The sequence below is a fragment of the Syngnathus floridae genome, chromosome 11 (assembly GCF_059516105.1).
Source record: "Syngnathus floridae isolate MCC-2025c chromosome 11, RoL_Sflo_1.0, whole genome shotgun sequence".
Taxonomy (NCBI): domain Eukaryota; kingdom Metazoa; phylum Chordata; class Actinopteri; order Syngnathiformes; family Syngnathidae; genus Syngnathus; species Syngnathus floridae.
The window spans coordinates 3,411,242-3,431,387 of record NC_142423.1 but is presented as its reverse complement, the minus strand read 5'-3'; the positions used below and the strand labels follow the sequence as shown (position 1 = coordinate 3,431,387).

Sequence of the window (20,146 nt, the reverse complement as noted above, 5' to 3'; positions counted from 1 at the left end):
CTTTGTGTTGAATCAAAATAAAAGATTTGTTTTATTTTGAAAAACCATGATCAAAATTTTGAGACATGTAGATAGACATTTGAGATTGATTTGAGTGGACAGGGAAAAAATGTTAACTTGTAACTCCAAGTACCATCAAATTGAGGCATATTTTCATTTAAGATTGACCTAACCTAACTCCCTTGACCTCAAACATGGGTATTTGCTCAGGTGTATGTGATCGTGTCTGATTTCATTCCTCCAATGTCTGACATTTGTTTTAAGGACACATTTGCGTGACAAATTGTCTGCCGGGCCTCATTCTTCTTTGTCATGTCATCTTTCCTAACCAGTTTATTTGCCTGTTTAGGCCTAAGATAATATTTTGTTTATCATACCTAAAAACTGAACCATGGATGGAACAAAGGAACACTGGCCATGCATGAAATAAATAAAGATTGACCCATCCCACTTGCACAGAGGCGATTCAAGGTAAGCGATGGATCCTTTTCTACTCCAAAACTGTCATTTAGGTAGCACGTTAATAATATTTAAACTTTGTTGGTAACTTATTGACTACATGTCACATTGAATAGTCACCTCTTCACCCATTTTAAGTTTGTTTTTGCTGCTTCTATCCTTCAAAGACAGACTCATTCCGGAGATATTGATTGGTTCTAAATTTAAAGCATAACTAATTGTAAACCTGAAGCCTGTAACACTTTGACGCAGGGAATTTTGCAGACATGTCAATCAAAAGTAAGCATAGAGGTTGTTTGGCTCACTGCTACACTTTTATATTTACAAGACCATTCTTGAACTTGTGCCCACTAACGTACTCACACAGAGAATTGTTGATTCTTACAGTTTGCATTCAAATCACATCTTGTTGCCAAATGTTCCATTTGCACACACTGAGTTGGGGGGGGAAAGGGCTTTTGTCCTCTACATGGAACCTGTTGCAAAAGGCCTAAAAGCTAAAAGAATGTATTTCATCCTGACTGAGAGCGCTCGAGACAGCCTGCTTAACCATATACGCCTGTAGGTAATTGTAATTTTAATTGTATTGAAGTTTTTTGTCTCCTCTTGGCCAGGACTCCTTTGAAAATTAGATTTTAAATTCAATGGGGGATTCCTGGAAAGGAAAAACAAAGTTATGCCTGAAAGGATCCAGGGTGTTGTTTTGGTCTGAAGCTGCATTTTTGCCTTTTTCAAGGGCTCTTTGTAAACAAACCTGACTGCCCTGTCAGTGCACCAATTCCCACAGTGCAGGTCCCAAGACGGGATGAAAATGCATTAAGAAAAGCAATCGGCATAAAAAAAGTCTCACTGACAAGGAAACACGCAAGTCACGTCTTCAAAGTGGAACTTGTCTTTGGGATTTTGACCGATTGCAACTAAATTTGAACCCGATTGTTATGAATCTTATTGTTATTAAACTGCGGACAAGTCATCACGGTACACTTTCCTTTTTCCTGAGGAAATCTTGGCCTTGATAGCCACAGCCGGTCAACGATAACAGCATAGCAAGCATAGTGGTTCACTTCCTGTGAGACATGATGCCAAATTGACTTTTGAAACGCTCGTATGCAAATAGTTGGATCTTGGGGGAAGCAATCCAAACGTAACGTTTTGTTAGATACAAAGATTAGTGTTAGCAAATTATATTTAAGGCAAATACTTGATGTGACATTCTGGGCTGTTTATATCTTCCTCTCTGAAAATGTAATTTGTGCTTGGCTCAAAAAAAGATTAGGAGACGTCTCAAGCCTCATAATATTGTCGTGAATTGAGGACCCCCTGTAGTTAAAATGCAGAGTGAGAGTCAGGTGCCTTCTCACTCTCCCACTGTTCCCTGAGTAACTACAGGCGCTGGTCCAAGAAGGAGTGGGAATGGGCTGCTCATTCACTGCAGCTGTGATGGTACTGAATGTGTATGGCGGAGTGGGAGGGAGGCTCTCAGGAATTGTAAGAGGAGCGAGAGTTTAGAGGAAGCTCCAGGGGAGGAAACTGGAGCTGATTATTGTGTGAATAATAAAAAAAAAAACTACCGTGTTTTCCGCACTATAAGGCGCACCTAAAAACCTCCAATTTTCTCAAAAGCCGACAGTGCGCCGTATAATCAGGTGCACCTTATATATGGACCAATATTGAGCCACTACAGCAGGCGTGTCCAAAGTCCGGCCCACGGGCCAAATGTATATATCGTATATATGGACAAAGTTTTAAAATGGGCCATTCATTGAAGGTGCGCCTCATAATCCAGTGCGCCTCATATATGGACAAAGTTTTAAAATGGGCCATTCATTGAAGGTGCGCCTTATAATCCGGTGCGCCTTATAGTGTGGAAAATACGGTACAGTGAACTCTTGCTGTTTCTGGGGAGGTCAGGCAATCGTCCATCACACTGCTGCACAGCTAGTTTATTTGCAAGTACCCCAATGGCATTGTTTTTATGTGTCGCTTTCTCATTTTATTGCTCTGAAATGACCTAACAACAACATGTGTCATTCAAACAAAGGCATTCATTCAAAAGCCCGGTATTCGTGGGTCAGTCTTTTGTCTCCTGTGTAACCCGTGAATTCTCTTGGACATCATTCAAGATCCTGTCATCAACTCCACCCACCCTCTAGGTCATAGGTAATGTCATTTTTTGTTACAGGTTATATGTAAATGAAACAGAACCATGGTGCAACAGCAATGACGTTTTTGTCTCAGAAATTATTGAAGATTACACATTTCACAAACTTGATTCACTACAGTATTTTGCAAGAGCGGAACTCTAATTTGGTTGAACTCTAATCCCCTCTATAATATTTGTCTTCCATTATGTATCGTACTGTGATTGTATCAAAAATGTCAATGTCATGAGATGTTGTGTGATAGAGAAGCAGTGAGAAAATGCAGACTGTCAAGATTTTTTATTAGACACCAGTTCAGGAATAAACCCAATCAAACAGCCAATCATGGGCTCCCTACAATTAAACATGAATCCAACTGCAGCCACCTTCCACAAACAACAGAGCAGATGGAAAACTACACCGATTGAGAATTTGGGGATCTAGTTTAGTGATTAATGATACATTCAAAAGTGACTTTATCTTCACACATACTACATTTCATCATCCCAACACGTATGAGGTAGATGTTATTGTTTAAAAAAAACAAAAACAGAAAAGCCAATTTCAGACTTAAAACACTACAGCGATTTTCAACCACTCTGCCATGATCTAATTCCACTTAATTTAACTACTTATTTACAAAAACTACAATGTCTCACAAAAGTGAGTACGCCTTTGACACTTTGGACCCAATTTGGACATTTGCACTTCAAAGTCTAGTCACTTTGTTAGCCAGTGGTCTAAACATTAATGGCTGTGCTCTTTTTTGAGGGGACAATACATTTATTTATGCAAGCTGTGCACTACTTACTACATTTCTTGTGTTGTTCCATTACAATGTATAAACATGCAAGGTTTGTACTCACTTTTGAAACATTGATGCTTTCTTCATCTATCTATGCAAGCGACATATATTGACAAACAGTAGATGACAGAAGATACAACTATCTTTATAGCTGTTGCCTTTTGTTTTTTTGTGTCACTTTTGATTAAATTTTGAGTAGCATCTTTTTTGTAACATTTTTGTTCTGTGGTAAGTTTTTTGTAATGTAAAATATGCACAATAAATGCTCGTCTATTGCATTGGGAGATTGTGGTTGAGGAATCTGAAGATAGTGTGGCAACATCCACTAACGTGGTGCTATGTTTGACATACGTGTCTGTAGATTCTGAAAGTGTTATCGTATAGATCAACTCAAGGATAGTAAAGAACGAGAGCAACAGCCGTAAGATGAAAAATTAAAAATGCATTGCCGTCAACAGAGAAATCGTACGACTGCCAATGCGGCGACAACAACAATGGAGAAGGTGGGGCGTGTGGCGTCATCAAAAACGGAACTGCCCTGCTCGCAGTGTGCCTTGTTGATCCCGATGCAGGCCGTGTACGCCATCACGTGCGGGATGTAGTTCTGCTCGTGCACGCCGTGCATCAGGTGAGCCAGCGGGCCTTTGGCGAACACGGGAACGTCCTCGCCGCCGTGGGTCTCGGAGCTGAGCGGAACAGCAGCCTGAGGCTGGTAGTGGATGTCACCTGCGTTTGGTTTGATGGTCAAATTCTGTTTGCCTGTAACCTATTTATTATATTACAGTGACGACTTACCATAGTTAACGTTGGAGATGTTCTCCCTTTCGCCGTCGACTAATTTGTATCCGGGGCCATTGCCGTATGCGATGGCGGTGAAAGGCTTATGGTCAACGTCGCTCACCTCGGGAGCCAAGCCTACAGAAAGAGACAAAGCATTGGCATCTTAATATTCCCACAACATTCAAAATACTCTATCATGCCTACCAAAAATGTTGTTTCCTCGAAACGTGTAACCTCCAAAGCTGAACACGTGCGAATGGTCGGCGGTGACGACAGTCAAGGTGTCGTAGACGCTGGTCAACAAGTCCGCTCGGCCGATGGCCCGGTCCATTTCTACGGCGTCGTGCAGAGCCAGCTGGGCCAGACCTCCGTGGTGACCGTGGTCGATACGCCCGCCTGAAGGATAGGCCATTACATCATTTTGGTTAGCCACCGAATAGGCTCGGTTATAACTAACTGTGGTGCACAAACGCACCTTCTACAAGCAGAAAAAATCCATTGGGGTTCTTCCTCAAGATCCTGATGGCCACATCCACCATCTCCGTGAGTGACGGATCGCTTTCATTGTTCCTCTCCAAGTCATACATGAGATCCGACGGTTCAAAGAGTCCTAAAAGGGGGACAGTACTTAGCGGACTGCAAGCGGAAAGCAAACGTGGCAAAACTCACCCAGTAAGTAATTGACATTGATTGGGTTGAGCGATAAAAGCTGAGACCTGTTCCACACGTAATGGCCTTTCTGCACAATGAAAACAAGAGTATACTGAATACGCAATATACAAATAAAAAAAAAATCCCATTTAAAAACTTAACTCACGCTTGAATCTTCATTTCAAAATAACGAAACTAACTCAGAAATGAAAGCCTAATTTGGAACAAGTTTTTTTGTTTACACTGTTCTTGTTTTTGTTGATCCACTCCTGCACCAGGTTCCGACCGTCGTTGCGCGTGCCGTTATGCTTCTCAACGGTGGGGTACTCCACGTCTGAAGTGTTTTTGGGAAACATATACTTTCTTCCTCCGCCCATCATAACCTGCACAGCCACAACATTGAAGACGATACTTCAGTGCTTTGCTATGCTTTTTTTGTTGTTTGTTTGGCTGATGGATAATCTCAACCGTCTGTGTATAGTACAACTCACATCAATGTTTGGGATATTTTCAAACAGTTGCCTGGCGATGTCTTTGCAGCCGGCCTGCAGCGCCTCAGCCGGCATCTCGTTATCCGAATACCAGTCTCGGTCTACACTGTGCGCGTAAGCGGCGCTGGGTGTGGCGTGGTTGATGCGAGTCGTTGTCACGATGCCCACCGACTTGCCTGCAAATATAGCGAAGATGAGAATTCCCATGTACAATTTAAATCCACTACATAAAAACACACTTTTTTCTTTGCTGTCCGACATGAAATGTCTTTAACTATTCCTCTTCTAGGTCTGGTAGGATGAATTTCTGTTTGCCAAATGCCAAACAATTTTAAGATCACACCAAATGTCCCATTGTCTCCGACACTTACCTAACAAGTATGCAAATTGTGCCCGCTAGTCGTCAACAGCCCTACCTGCATCTTTGGCCCACTTGAGGATGGAGGTGACCTCGTTACCCCGCGTGGTGTTGCACTGGGAGCGGATGGCATTGGCGCTCACGCCCACCGTGCCCGCGTTAGCTTTGACACCGCAAAGGAAGGCTGTGGCCGTGCCGGCGCTGTCGGCCACCTGTGCATCTGTGTTGTATGTCTGCGCAGATCAAATGATCAGGGATCCTCCATTGAATGTATGTATAGAATGCAATATAATTCCCTGCCAAATATTCTCTCACGACTTGGCTGCTTGGCACGCACCCACTCGCTCCACTCATAAAGACATGCATTTGATTTTACAATTAGTGTCTCATGGGAGATTTTTAAAGGATTCCAAACAATACAGAAAACTTTCAAAAGTTGCACAATTTAAAATAAGTAAAAGTAATTAACCCCAAAAATGTGCACTTTAAATTTAGACTATGGTTCAAGTTGGACTACAATTTATTGTCTTTAGGTTTAAAGTTCCAATTTTTAAAATTGGACAGGTTAAAATAATACTCCTGTAAAAATACCACCAAAGATTGTGTAGGTTAGATTACAACTAGTAAAATTGAAAATAAGCACTGCAACCTACCACTAGTCTCTTAGTAAAATGTTGCACTAATAGTCGTTTTTGTTGAAAAATCATAATATAAAAAAATTAATATGACAAGAATGTGGAAGTGTGAGTGGCATTGCACAACTTGAACAAAAAAGGCAAAAAAATAGTTTTTGAGTTGCATTGGTTTTCTTATATAATATTTGTTTTTCTTATATTTATTCAAAGCCATTTCTGTTTTGGACTAAGCAAAATCAATCACCTTGGACAAAGCCACAAAGGGGAACTTTTCCATCTCCAGCACGGTCTCTTCTCCAGACTGTCCGCTCAGCTGACCCTTCAATATCCGAGCGGCAGTTACCGTGGGAACGCCCATCCCTTTAAACGCCACAAACAGGTCAACTGTTAACAATGCATTTGCTTTGTCCTCATGGGGAAATCAATAAATCAATTCATCACACAATTACCATATGCCATTCATCGATTAACTAACTAAAGACGCTTGAGCATGTAAAGTTATTTCAGCTCTGATTCATCACAATTGTTTCTAAATCACCACAATTGCATCACTTGGCTCTTTCCACACATTCCTTGAAGTGACATAACATTTCCCATTTGCAACGTTCTTTCAAACAGGAAAGCCGCTCATTGGTTCTACGTGAATAAGTATGCACGCCATGCTGGACAGGAATGTCATAATGTGGCCCGCATCCAAAAAGCCCAGCGTAGGGGCCCCGATGAAAGACTCCAGTTATTGTTCCACTGATGAGCGTGCAACGTTGTTTGCTTTTCCAGTGTTGGTTCACCGCCGCAACATCTGGGCTGCGTTACACTGCAGCCAATTGGATTCAATTTGGATTCAATGCTTATATAGTAGAGCTGAACGCTTAAGCAAAATAATTGAATTCAGATTTTTTCCACCTCACTATTGTGATTGCGATTAAGTCCCCTGCCTGTGTGTATTTTAACACAAAAAAAATTATTCATTCTGTATTACATTTTGCCCTTCTAGCTTATTGCACTAAAATCGAGGCAAATGAACCATGAATTTATAAGCGACACTTTACTTCAATTAGAGTTGCAGTCTTTTGCTTACACACGTGTGATGTCGCATCAGTATGCACTGTTGTGTTGTATTGAACCTCGCGTGAAGGTGATTCATGTGTGTTGAAGGAAAAATGAACGACTGCATATATTTATGGGTTCATTTTATCCACAAGTGAGGCATCGTGACTCACCGTCACCAAGGAACATGATGATGTTCTTGGCTCTATTTTGGTTGAGTGTCTGCAGCCTTAGCGCGTTGTTCAGGGTTTTTTGGGCCCAGTCTCTCCAGAAATTGGGATCCTTCTCTTGCACTAATGGGGTCAGGTTAATAAAAAAAGCTCACAGTGAATTTGGGACATAGTAAAAAAAAAAAAAATCCATTCATTTTTTTGTATCATGTTTTCTCATTAAGTTCAAGGCTGAGTGGACGAGAGTAGTTGTATGCACCCCGAACTGGTCGCCAGTCAATCACTGGGCACACAGGTAAAAGCCATTCACAACTTTGGACAATTTTGAGTCTAATTTACCTTGCATGTTAACGTTTGTGTGAGTAACTCATAAGTAAATACATTATACATTTGATGGTTGGGAAATGCTGATAAAATTTGCCCAATACCTCTGACCTGACATAATGATCATGTAATTGACAACAATGTTTTTCCCAACTTACCAGGAAAGCTTGGCTGACTTGAACATAGCAGAGCCAACAGAGTGCAGCAGATGACAACAAGCTGCAGTGTCCCCTTCATGTTGTCAGCTCGATGTGTCAAAAACGTCGTCTTGCTTTTTCTTATTTGCTTCACAATGAGGCATAGGAATGGAAAAGAATAGAATAGTCACATGAAGAGTACTGAGTAATTTACTCTACACTCCTGTTGTGCTATTTAAGCAAACAACAAAATAACTACAAATTTTGATGGTGGGGGGGGCAGAGCAATAGGCTTTTGCATAAAAATTGCCTTTCAAAGACAAGCATTGATGTAATTTACCTCCATGCCACTAGAGGCACTCTTGTGCATTGTACTGGGAAGCATATAAATGAATGAATTTGAACACCGGGAAGGGTTGACAGGAGGGCAACGATTGTGTCAAAGCTTGTCAGTGTTTTGGTAAGAAATATACATGGTTATTTTGGTTACCTTTATGTTATGACTTATTTGACCTGTTGATCGCTAGGGAAAATATTTCTGCTGTTCCCTCCCTGTGCCACTGTAGAATGTAGACAGGACTGCCTGCATGTGCTCCTCAGGCAGTCCTGTCTACATTCTACAGTGGCACCATTGAGAGCGTCCTCACCAGTTGCATCGCTGTCTGGGGTGGTAACTGCACTGAACAGGACTTGAAGGCCCTGCAGCGCATAGTGAATACGGCTGGTAAGATTATTGGTGCTTCGCTTCCCTCCCTGAAGGACATTTACACCTCCCATCTCGCCCGCAAGGCAACCTCGATTGCCAGAGATGTGAGTCACCCGGCTCACTCCTTGTTTGACCTTCTGCCCTCTGGGAAGAGGTACAGGAGCCTGCGCTCCCGCACCACCAGACTCGCCAACAGCTTCTTTCTCCAGGCTGTTAGGGCCCTGAACTCGCTACCCCCTTCTGCGTAGCGTGCGGCACTGTTGCGCTATTTTCGGGAATGTCTGCTGTACGCGTTTTTACGCTCCTCTTAATTAATTATTTATTTATTTATTGTTGTGTTATTTATTCATTATTTATTCAGCACGCTTTTGTTATACTTGTTTACTGTTTGTCTGTTGTGAGCCATGTCTTGTCACCGTGGGATAGGGGGGAACGAAATTTCGGTTTCTTTGTGTGTCTTTGGCATGTGGAGAAATTGACAATAAAGCTGACTTTGACTTTGACTTTGACTGTGAGCTTCCCTTCATTTTAGTCTGTGACAGAATTTTACAAGATGAAAATGTTTCACATGGAGAAGGAGTCTATCACGACTTAAATCCATTTGGAGAGCAATAAAATGCCACAAAGGAGGTAATAGAGGTCTTCCTATGCCCTTCTGCTGCCAAGTTCTGTGAACATCTGCTTTAGCAATATCTTAACGACAGGATGTAACGTCTCAGGGGCCCATGTCAGACTTTCCAAGCCTTCCCAGTGGCCTCGCTGTGCTAGAAAGTGCTCACAACGGGAGCTTTTTGTAAAGGGGTCTACTCATTAAGGCTTTTAACTACGATTATTCACACCCTCCCTCTTTCGTCTTTGCCTTTATAGCTTTCAAGGTTGTTTTAATGGGATTGAGCTCCATAACACCAAGAGGTTTAAGGGCCAGAACAAAGCCGATTAAAAACCGATGATTGACTGCACACACACAAAGCAAATCTGACACTGGGGTATGATTTTTTTTCTTGCATGGCTTGATAGAATTTTGGACCAGTATTGCACATCTGCATCACAGTTTTGAGTTTATGGGTTACCATCTCAGAATAGTTTTTTTTTTTTTTTTTTTTATGTGAACTGTGATTGTGTCCAAGGGTCAGCTGGTATGAGCTCTATTTTGCAAAATAATACGACCGCTACGGTAGGACGGTACATCTGCGCAGTTAAGCAGATTGTTCATAGTTTCCTGAAAAGATGTTTGTTGTGCTCGCGTCAAGCCATTTATTAGTCATCCCTGTAATATATGTCCAGCATTGCATGTGGGAATTCATCATCCCTGTAAAATATGTCCAGCATTACATGTGGGAAGAACAAAATTTGGACTAGTTCCCTGCAGGAAGACTCTCGCATACATCATTCAGTGTCCGACTAAACAAAACAATGCCTGATATAGCTATGGAACAAGTCAAATCCACAATATGCACATCAAACTAAAACCTAAAATAATCTATTTAAACCCCAAAAATTTTAGCCAACTAAATTACGTCAAATTTAACTCCACAAAGTCAAATGCAAACAAATTTTGACTCAAGGGACTACCCAGCTTGCGAACTACAAATTTGGACACAATCAAAACCTTGACAAATAGTCATCACATATGTGACTAGTTGTAGTCTCTTTCAGTCATCAAAATTTTTTTCTGACATATTTCTTATATTTGTCTTAAATACCTCTCTAAATGAACCATAAAAGGGTAAAAAGCCGTGTGACATCATTTGGTAGGCGAGTCATTTTTGTCACAGGCCACATCATAGTTATAGTTTCCTTCGGAGGGCCAACCCAAATAAATGTATAAACATCTACACAACAAACTGATGAATATCTAGTTTTGAAAGCAGAGACTAGTAAAAAAAACTGTTCCAATTTAAAAAAATGAAGGGTAATAAAACTTGCTAGCAACATCTCTATTTGTGAAGACAATTTGTAATTTTAGTATTGACACATAAAGTTGATGCAGAATTTGTCTTGGCAGGCCAAATATAACTAAACTGCGGGCCAAATTTAGCCTGCGGGTCAGAGTTTGATAGCAGTTTTACATTGGATTACATTAAAAAAAAAAAAAGGAACCTGCTGTAAGTTTTTCTCAGTGACCGCAAATCAGCATGTCACAACCAACTAAAGCGCTGCACCAACCTGCCTCAGTCAGAAGGTACCCGGTCCGCCCAGAGGCAGAGATCCAGCCAGCCTGCACATGAAGAAACAGAGCAGTGCCACTATAGCCATCAATAGGAGAGCAGACAGCACGGTGGTTATGATCAAGTGGTGGGCCGCTTCAGTCATGACTTCACGATACATAAAGTTGATCAAATAAAGGTGATGTCAAGACTGAGTACAAACACTGACTTCACTCCTCTCGGGCTCAATCCTCAAAGTGGGATTAAGATTTGGAGCACCGGCTCAGATGACCTCCAAAAGCAACAACAGACTATTTCAGTCTGAGCTAGTCAATGGTCCAACGAAAGAACAACATGATGTGGAGCCAACCATATTCTGATTCTCATTATAATGTTAAGGGATCCCAAAATAAGTTATTGTTGTCATTATATGTTATCTAATTAATTGATGAGAAATTAATTGAATAATTAGATGGTTATGTGGATTTTATTCTGCTAAATATTGCAACCCTGCAATGATTGCACTATGCCATTAAGGAACCAAGGAACTATATGCCATTAAGGTCCAACCAAGCCATACAAATGCACCGTTACATAATCTTTCTTTCCACATTGACCAACGGCATGCAGCAACCATTCCCCAGAGGAAAATCACCCATGCAAAGCTTTAAAAAAATAAAATAAATACAAAATTGCATTGTATAAACATCCAACATTTGAAATACTGCATAAAAATAATTATTACTTAAGCATGCAAAGAAAGAGAGGGACGCAAATTGTTGAATGATTATAACAAAAACGCGCTCATTTTCTAATCTCACCCCAAAAAAGTTAAGTGCAGCAGTTCCACTTACTGCACACAGTGTCTCCTCAAACGTTGCCCTGTAATGTTTCACCTTGATTTGTGTCTTCTTGACGTTGCTTTCACTGCCTTTTAAAGGCCCAGAGTGGTTCTACCGAGGCTTTTTGAGGGGGACGGTCAGCAACCCATGTGGAGGAGGGGAAAGGCATAGAAATAACAGCCTTATTAACTGAGCGCTGTGAGGGCGCAGCGTGGACTCGGAGCGCTCCCTGTAGGATGCCTTAATGCGTGCTCTCATGACTACCTTCACCCAATAATGTATACCACGAATAAAAAAAACAAGCAATAAAATGAAAAAAAATTGCAACATTTAAATGCCTTTAGAAAAAAAATACAAAAGTAAAAAATATTTCGAAATAAAATTATACTTCTTAAACATATTCAAATTAATTCACACATGTGCACATTCAACAAAAAATATAACATTTTAAAATATAAATGCATCTTTAAATGAAACAAAAATAGAAAGAATGGATACAAAACTCGTCCACGTAAAAAAAAATCACCCAAATAAAAATGAAAAGAAATGCAATTCCAACCAAATATCAGATTGAGAGAAAATACAAAACACACGGAAAGAAATGGCAAGCACATGTGTACACACAATTTGATCATATTGCATCCTCTTATAAATATGTTGAAATTTTTTAAACAAATACTATAAGCATTTAAGTTTGTTATTTATATTTCATGTTCACCAACATTAATAGTTATAATAGCGTTAGCAAAAAGAATCACCCACCAATTTCTACATCAAAATATCTGTTTTCCGACTCAAGTGCTCGACTGCTTCCGGTATGACGTTGATGAGGGTTGGGAACTATCTTGATGTCGATCCGCGCATAGGGCATTTGGATTGGATATAGAGGGGGGCTGGCTGTGTTGTTTGGCCCCCACCCCCTGCCCCTGGGGCCAGAAAAGACTACCCGACCTCGTCACGCCAGTGGACCATCTGACGGCACTGTGAGTACACTTCCTTTGTGTGCGTCTTCAAAAAATGTACCAACCTTTTCTCTTGTATGGAAATGACTCAAAAACGGCACGGATTTCAACGTACGCTAACGGGGCGCTAACGTGAAATGGCATGTATCTTCGAATGTTTACCTCCACGTTAAACTGTTATTTTTGTGCAATTGTGCGCTTGATAACTATATTGACGTCAGGGATCTGATGTGGAAGTGAATGTAGAGTGCTGCAATGGCAAATTACTCAAGAATACAAACGTGGTAAACAATCGCAACTTCCAGCTCAAACATCAACTTTAACTTTACTGTCACATAGGGAAAGAAAAAATAGCAATCAGTCGTAATGTACTATATAAAAACCATATACTATATAACCATACTCAAACCGTATACTAAATAAAGCAGATTTTTACAATATGATTTTATGTCCATTGACATTTTCCTCCATCTGTTATGCACACGTTAGCCACCAGGGGGCAGTTTAATTCATGTATTCATGATAAACAAGGAAGAGTTTTATAACTATGTCTCAGTAAGCTTTATTAGTAGCAAATAAGAAAGAATATTGACTTGCGAGTATTGTTATATTGTCTTTCCAGATGTGTTGCTACATTATTTGTGTTCTAATATATATTGTGTTCCAAATATCCATTGCTTGTTCCATTATCCTGCCTTTGATTTGATAATGGATTTTTGCTGATTATAATTTTAAATTACTTACCCAATGTGCCAATATCATTTTTTAATTTTTTTTTTACAATAACCTTCAACTGGGAACACAATAAACTCTCATTGTCTTCTAAGAAGGTAGCTTTATTGTGAAATTAAGCTAAAATAGCCCTACACATTAGCGTAAACAAGTTTTGATAGAGTGACTGTACTGTACATCTTGTCACAGTGCATTGCAAGTCGTATTTGTGCCATGATATGATAAAGGAGAAATGCTAAGATTGGAAATGGAACTCATCAATCAGTTTATTTCTCAGGTAGTTCGTAGTTGTTCCACACTGTGGGTTTTTTTTCTCACTTCATCATGCTTCCTTATCATGTGCAGTAAAGCAATACAAATATTGTTACCACACAAAACATGATGGCACAAGTAGGTTCCCCTATTCTGTGATTAATCGATGTGATAACACACACACACACAAACACACGCAGAGTGCGGCTTTTGAGTGTCTTGTTTGCTCACCAGTTATTCATTATCGAAGCGTCTGGAGAGTGTATGGTGGAGAGCCACAACATACAGCCGTGTAGTGGGGAGGGCCTCTTATCAATTTTCTGTTATGACTCAAAAGCCAACCAAATAACCAGCATATACCATACCACTCCTTTTAAAGAACAAATCCCTTTTTTACACATATCAAACAGTTGCTAGGAAACAAAGGGCCCTAAATGACATGTCACTTATGTCAAAGCTACACGCAAACGTGTTTGCCTGCCATCAAAACATTTTTTTATCCTGTCATTGTCATTGCATTCTATTAGGTCACCAGTAGATGGCAAAAACCAACACACTGTCCTTTTAAAGGTACAGTGCATCCAGAAGGTATTCATAGTAGTATTTCACTTTTGTCATATTTTATGCTTTGGGCTCATGAAATGAAAATATAATGAAAATTCTGCAGTGTTGGTCGTCCCTTTGTGTCTCATAAGAAAATACTGAGGTCTACACACAATCCCTTTGCTTTCATGTCAACTGTGTGACGTGTATGTTATTCCAAATCTTGTCCAATCCATTGAATTAATCACAGGTAGACTGTTGTGATTTTTTTAGAAGTGTTGTTCATTTTACTACACAATACTAATTAGAGTTACTTAATATTATAGTTATATAATCATATAATTTAAAAAACAAATACTTAAATGACTGAAAAGCAATAAGAAAATACAAACTAAATATAAAACAAAAAAGATCAAATAAAATTGAACTATAATTGAAAAAAAAATATTACAACCCTGACACACGCGCAGACACCCCACCCACCCCACACAAACACTGAGTACCTGCACTGCGCACTGAGGAATGTAAAGAATTCCAGAGCTGCAGCGTGCACACTAATAACCACGTGGCTCCCAAAACAGGCTTTGTTTTCTCTAGCAATGATTCTAAAAATAAACAAACTGATTTTTTTTCAATTGCTTTTAAATTTGATGGGAAAGCGGCTAAGCTGGCTTTATTTTCCCTGCCGCCACACTCCCATAATTATCAGTGTTTTCCACTCTCAAAAGGAAATGAAACATCATTGCTGCAGGATAGGAGGGAAAAAAGGGACCTTTTCCTGTGCTGTGTTAACGTCAGCGGTCAGGAGCTAAACCCATGAGACGCTCGCTGTCTGTCGCTCTAAGCGGGCCGGGCGATCTCGGCCGTGTGAATCGTTAGAGTTGGTTGGGTGCGAGTGTTTGCTTGTTGAGTCATGGGCACAGGGTATTTGTTTCCATTCCATATAGGAGAGCAAACAAACAGCAAGCAAGATGTGGCGTCCGAAAGGCAACAAGTTAGCTCATGTTACACAACGGGGAGATTTTTCTCAGAAAGTGTTTATCATTGTTTGGTGGCTGTTTGTTAGTCAGCGGTTGTGTTTCAGAGGAATGTGCATTTTACAACATGGTCCTCTTGCATGAACTTTTCGTGAACTGATAATGCAATGTTCTTCAGTGGTTGACTGCAAAGTTAAAAGCGTGATTTGTTGTTGTTGTTGTTGTTGTTGTTGTTGTTGTTCTACAAAGAGGCCCATCCATGTTAACCTTTGGCAGCATGAATATTTTGAGCTCCTTCCACCTGGTGTTGCTGGAACACGCGTCATCCTTCCAGGGAAAAGCAATTAAATGACACTCTTTCTTTCCATGGAATGTTCAATGGCGGGATAAGAAGACCATCATTCCCTTGTGTTTATATTAAGTCGTGAAGGCGACTTAAGCGTGTGGCAGCAAAAGGCCTTTGTGGTTTACAGGTAGCTGTCTGGGTCAAGTAAACATATCAAGTTACGAGGGGCTTGAGATAAGAGCCAGACGACATGGCTCAGACTTTGTTTACAGTTAAAGTCCAAGTAGTGCTTTCTTTTTTTTTTTTTTTTTTTTTTTCCTCGCATGGGAAATAATGAACAGTCAATGAAGTTTACATGAGTTTAGAGGCATCAGAGAGGGCTGTTGATGACGCTTTCAAGAGGAGACCAGGCTACCTATCAGGTGTTGGTTACCATGGCGACGGGAGTAAGCATGTTGTGGGAGGGCAATACGCTTTCCGAGGCGACTCCTTCTCAGAACTTCTTGTCCTATAGAAACGAGACGAGGCGCGGCCTCGCCTGGCCTAAACTTTCTGGGAATGTGCGCTGACACACAAGTCAGTCAGCACTCTTTCCTGTTTTTTTTTTTCACGGGTTCCGTCTCTTTTCACACCAGGTGGAACCAGTAAGTTGTAAAAAAGGATATAGGGGAGGTGTTTAGTGTTGTGACGTACGGTGTCGGCGGCCACGGGGATGCCTTTGAAACGCTCACCGGCCGGACCGGACCGACCAGACTGTTCACTTGCCGCAGATGGGGTGATGAAACCCGAACCCCCAAACGTGGCGTAGACAGCTGAAGGAGGTCGAAGAACAAGCATGGAGACACTCAGGGACTCTCTTGTGCATCTGACTTTTCAGATGTCGTCCTACAAGAGAGCCACACTGGACGAGGAAGATCTGGTGGACTCTGGCGGCGATGACGTCTACCAGTCAACACCAATGCAGGTAAGACAGACTCAAGAAAACATTTTTCTTGAGTTTCTTGATATATATATATATATATATATATATATATATATATATATATGTGTGTGTGGGTGGGTATATGTGTATACTATGTATGATCTATGATCTGGACATGTTGATTTTTAATAAATGATGAACTGAACTTTGACCTAGTTTTGCGAAGAAAATGAACTTTCCCAGCATCTACATAGCTGTCTTTGTATAGAAGTAAACTTTCCATAATATGTCCCCTTTAAAAGGTGTCAATGTGGGTACAGGTGAGTCTCCGACGGGGCTTCTCATGCTGGCCGGAGAGAACGCCAAGGGAGAGGCAGCTTCTGTTTCTTGTGTGTGCACTGTCTGCGGGCCTATTCGTATCGCTCATCACAACCGCTGTCTTCTACCGGCAAAGTGAGTTCTTTTTTTTTTCTTCTCCCATCAGCTTCAAAGCATTAAACTGGATAACGCTGCCCAGAGAAGTTGTGGCATAATATGGCTCGAATTCCCACAAATGGCCAAATGTTTAATTCGCGCACATAAGCATTTTGGTTAGGTTTTCAATTCAAATGAGCTCGAGGACATCTGCTCAAGGTTTATCATTAATATGTCTAATACGTCATTTTAATGTCACAAAAATATTTTTTTTCAATTATTTTTTTTTTACAACAACAATGGCAGCTCATTCAAATTTACTCTTTTATAAAACAGGTTGAATTCCTATTTAACACAACTGAGTTGTATAAAAAGTTTTATTTGGCTTTTATTTCAAAAGTCAAAGTCAAAGTCAGCTTTATTGTCAATTTCTCCACATGCCAAAGACACACAAAGAAACCGAAATTTCGAGTTCAGGGTTCTAACAGCCTGGAGAAAGAAGCTGTTGGCGAGCCTGGTGGTGCGGGAGCGCAGGCTCCTGTACCTCTTCCCAGAGGGCAGAAGGTCAAACAAAGAGTGAGCTGGGTGACTCACATCACTCGCAATCATGGTTGCCTTGCGGGTGAGATGGGAGGTGTAAATGGCCTTCAGGGAGGGGAGCGAAGCACCAATAATCTTACCAGCCGTATTCACTATGCGCTGCAGGGCCTTCAAGTTCTGTTCAGTGCAGCTACCACCCCAGACAGCGATGCAACTGGTGAGGACGCTCTCAATGGTGCCAGGGTAGAATGTAGACAAGACTGCCTGAGGAGCACATGCACGCCTGAGCTTCCGCAGGAAGTACAGGCGGCGCTGAGCTTTCTTTGCCAGTGACGCGGTGTTTGCGGACCAGGAGAGTTCCTCACTGATGTGCACTCAAAACTTATTTTGAAGTTAAAGCAAAAGTATTTTGTGGAATCATAGCAGCCGCACCTTTGGCTCTTCTACCCGTCTTCATAGTCTCTCCCGTGAGCTTCAACATCCTGATTAAAAAAAAAAAAAAGCTTGTGGATGAGCCATTTGCTCTGTTGGTTTTCCTCTCAGTTGCCATGGGAAGGCCTCATGCCACTTCCTGCCATTCACAAGTGTGTCACAACGTTTGGTGGTATAATGGAAGGAACACAGGGTAAATCCTCCTCAGGGTGCTAACCTCCTGACTCGGGCCGAGCTCAAGTCTCCATCCCTGTCTTGCGCGTCATTTTTTATGAGGAAGCGTTTTTTTTACCTATTGTTAGAGCTTGAACTCACCAACATGTATTCTGTAAAGAGAGTCTGTCACTATCTGACGTGAATAATTATTAAAACAGACTTTTTATGAGGGGTGAGGTGAGGACTGAAAAGTGCATGTTGGCGTGAGTACGTCCAAAATTATTCTTTCCAAATGCTCCTTCAAAGCCACATGTACCTGTTGGGCTTTTGAAATATTTTCCCCATCATTCACAGCATTTCAAAAAACATCATGACCCGCATGACACGGAGGAGGAAACGATGGGATTTGAAGCCGCTTTTCTTCTCCTTGACAGCACGTCCGGGCGTTTGCCTGACCGAGCCATGCATCAGCGTGGCCAGCGCCGTCATGTCAGCCCTGGACCACTCAGTGGACCCCTGCCACGACTTCTACACCTTTGCCTGCGGCGGCTGGATGAAGAACAACCCTCTCCCTGAAGGCAAGTCTCGCTGGGGCTCTTTCAGCGCCCTGTGGGAGCGCAACATCATCGTGATGAAGCAACTATTAGGTGAGTTTCGCAATAGATGATTGTCCATCACGTTGCCGTGATTGTTTCATTTTGTTGTTTTCGTGATCTGAGCAGAAAACACGACGATGAAAGGTCTGAGTCGAGCAGAGGAGAAGGCCCAGAAATACTATCAGGCCTGCATGAACGAGACAAAAATCGAGCAGTTGGGAGCGAAGCCATTGCAGCGACTCATCACACAGGTTTGTGCTTCAGCAACGGTTGCTGTCTCAACTTGATAAATTTGACAAAGTCGATCGGACACTCACACTTCTGCTATGTCCTTTAGCTGGGTGGATGGGCCCTGACCGGACCATGGGACAAAACCAACTTCCAGGAAGTTCTCCGTGCGGTGTCAGCAAATTACCGCACCTCACCATTCTTCACCGTGTTTGTCAGTACCGATTCCAAGAACTCCTCCACTAACATCATTCAGGTGAACACGCTGACCGCTGATTCTGAGTTCTGTATTGGGGATTTGACACTGATTTAATGTGGGCCGTGACGTCTGAGATGTTTCTTGTGCCGATGTAGGTGGATCAGTCCAGCCTGGGACTCCCTTCGCGGGATTACTACCTCAACAAAACTGCCAATGAAAAGGTATTGTGAGGCATTACACGCATACAAATAAATGAATCAATGAGGGGTTGTTTAAATACACCCTGGGCATGCTTCAATAGCATTTTCATTTCGATTTGTTTGAAAGTCTTTCACAATTAAATCATGAAACCGGAGCATTGGAGATTTGTGTTTGCATAGTTGAGGATTACCTTGGTAATTGTTTGGGGAGGGGAAGCTACACGCACAATCACATTGTCTTCTTGGCAGTATCTGGTGGCATACCAGAGCTTCCTGGTGGAGTTAGGGGTCCTTCTGGGAGGCTCAGAGGAGACGTCTCGGCTACTCATGGGGGAGATTTTGGACTTTGAAACAGCACTGGCCAACATCACCGTACCCCTGGAAGCGAGACGGGACGAGGAGCTCATCTACCACAAAATGGAGGCCAAAGACTTGAAGGTGACTTAGAGCTATTTGTCAGAAGAGCACAACAAGAACAAAAAAAGATTACTTGACATCGTGCTGAACTTGAGTTGTCTTTTTGTGTGTGTGTAGAGTCTGGCCCCTGCAATAGACTGGATCCCTTACCTCAACGAGGTCTTCGCTCCTGTGCCTATCAATGAGTCCGAGCCGGTGGTCGTCTATGCCAAAGAGTACCTCCAGAATGTGTCGGACCTCATAGCAAACACCAATAAAAGGTCAGAGTCTTGGCATTGTTGTTAAGTTGAATTGATTTTTACCACCCAGTGACCGTGTTTTGCAGCCTTCTCAACAACTACATGGTCATGAAGGTCGTAAGGAAGATGGTGTCCGTCTTGGACCAGAGGTTTCAGGATGCCGAGCAGCGCTTCCTAGAGGTCATGTACGGAACTAAAAAGGTGAATGAAAATCTGCTCTTTGTTCCTTCCTCAAGTCATTATAGCCCATTTCTGACATGGTTAAACTCTTAATTTGACTTTACACTGCTTATTTGTGGAATTACAGTGACAGAACAGACACAGCCCTAAAAAGTGACCATTGTGGAAAATGTAAAAA

General features: G+C 41.6%; 2 protein-coding genes and 2 long non-coding RNA genes across 14 annotated transcripts in view; 2 read left to right on the top strand and 2 right to left on the bottom strand.

Moving 5' to 3' along the window:
- Positions 1–258: 258 nt before the first annotated feature.
- LOC148390346 (uncharacterized) lies at positions 259–5,991 on the top strand. Its single transcript, XR_015861172.1, has 2 exons — positions 259–471; positions 5,728–5,991. It is a non-coding gene; the product is annotated as an uncharacterized LOC148390346 (long non-coding RNA).
- On the bottom strand, positions 2,886–14,024 carry alpl (alkaline phosphatase, biomineralization associated). Of its 7 annotated transcripts, none has more exons than XM_088388735.1 (13): positions 13,871–14,009; positions 10,871–10,922; positions 8,020–8,146; positions 7,541–7,660; positions 6,565–6,680; positions 5,744–5,918; positions 5,328–5,503; positions 5,079–5,219; positions 4,855–4,924; positions 4,661–4,795; positions 4,390–4,581; positions 4,201–4,320; positions 2,886–4,131 (listed from the first exon to the last, which is right to left on the bottom strand). In XM_088388735.1, exons 3-13 carry the CDS (start codon positions 8,096–8,098, stop codon positions 3,857–3,859), a joined length of 1,599 nt encoding a protein of 532 aa, XP_088244861.1. In that variant the 5' UTR covers positions 8,099–8,146; positions 10,871–10,922; positions 13,871–14,009; the 3' UTR covers positions 2,886–3,856. The 7 variants fall into 7 exon arrangements, with proteins under 7 accessions (XP_088244861.1, XP_088244859.1, XP_088244864.1 ...); XM_088388733.1 differs by lacking the exon at positions 13,871–14,009 and adding an exon at positions 11,706–11,853; XM_088388738.1 differs by lacking the exon at positions 13,871–14,009 and adding an exon at positions 11,748–11,837.
- LOC148390342 (endothelin-converting enzyme 1-like) overlaps positions 12,529–20,146 on the top strand; it is a 21,114-nt gene continuing 13,496 nt past the window's right edge. The window contains exons 1-10 of one of the 5 annotated variants that reach the window (XM_088388724.1): positions 12,529–12,676; positions 16,323–16,409; positions 16,688–16,820; positions 18,344–18,556; positions 18,632–18,756; positions 18,843–18,989; positions 19,088–19,153; positions 19,382–19,570; positions 19,667–19,809; positions 19,875–19,989. In XM_088388724.1, coding sequence (XP_088244850.1) covers positions 16,323–16,409; positions 16,688–16,820; positions 18,344–18,556; positions 18,632–18,756; positions 18,843–18,989; positions 19,088–19,153; positions 19,382–19,570; positions 19,667–19,809; positions 19,875–19,989 — 1,218 coding nt within the window. In that variant the 5' untranslated portion in view covers positions 12,529–12,676. Of the gene's footprint in view, positions 12,796–15,993; positions 16,410–16,669; positions 16,821–18,343; positions 18,557–18,631; positions 18,757–18,842; positions 18,990–19,087; positions 19,154–19,381; positions 19,571–19,666; positions 19,810–19,874; positions 19,990–20,146 lie in introns of those variants that run through there. The other 4 variants (XM_088388722.1, XM_088388723.1, XM_088388721.1 and 1 more) reach the window with 4 other exon arrangements.
- Positions 17,182–19,558, bottom strand: LOC148390344 (uncharacterized). Its single transcript, XR_015861173.1, has 2 exons — positions 19,324–19,558; positions 17,182–19,018 (listed from the first exon to the last, which is right to left on the bottom strand). It is a non-coding gene; the product is annotated as an uncharacterized LOC148390344 (long non-coding RNA).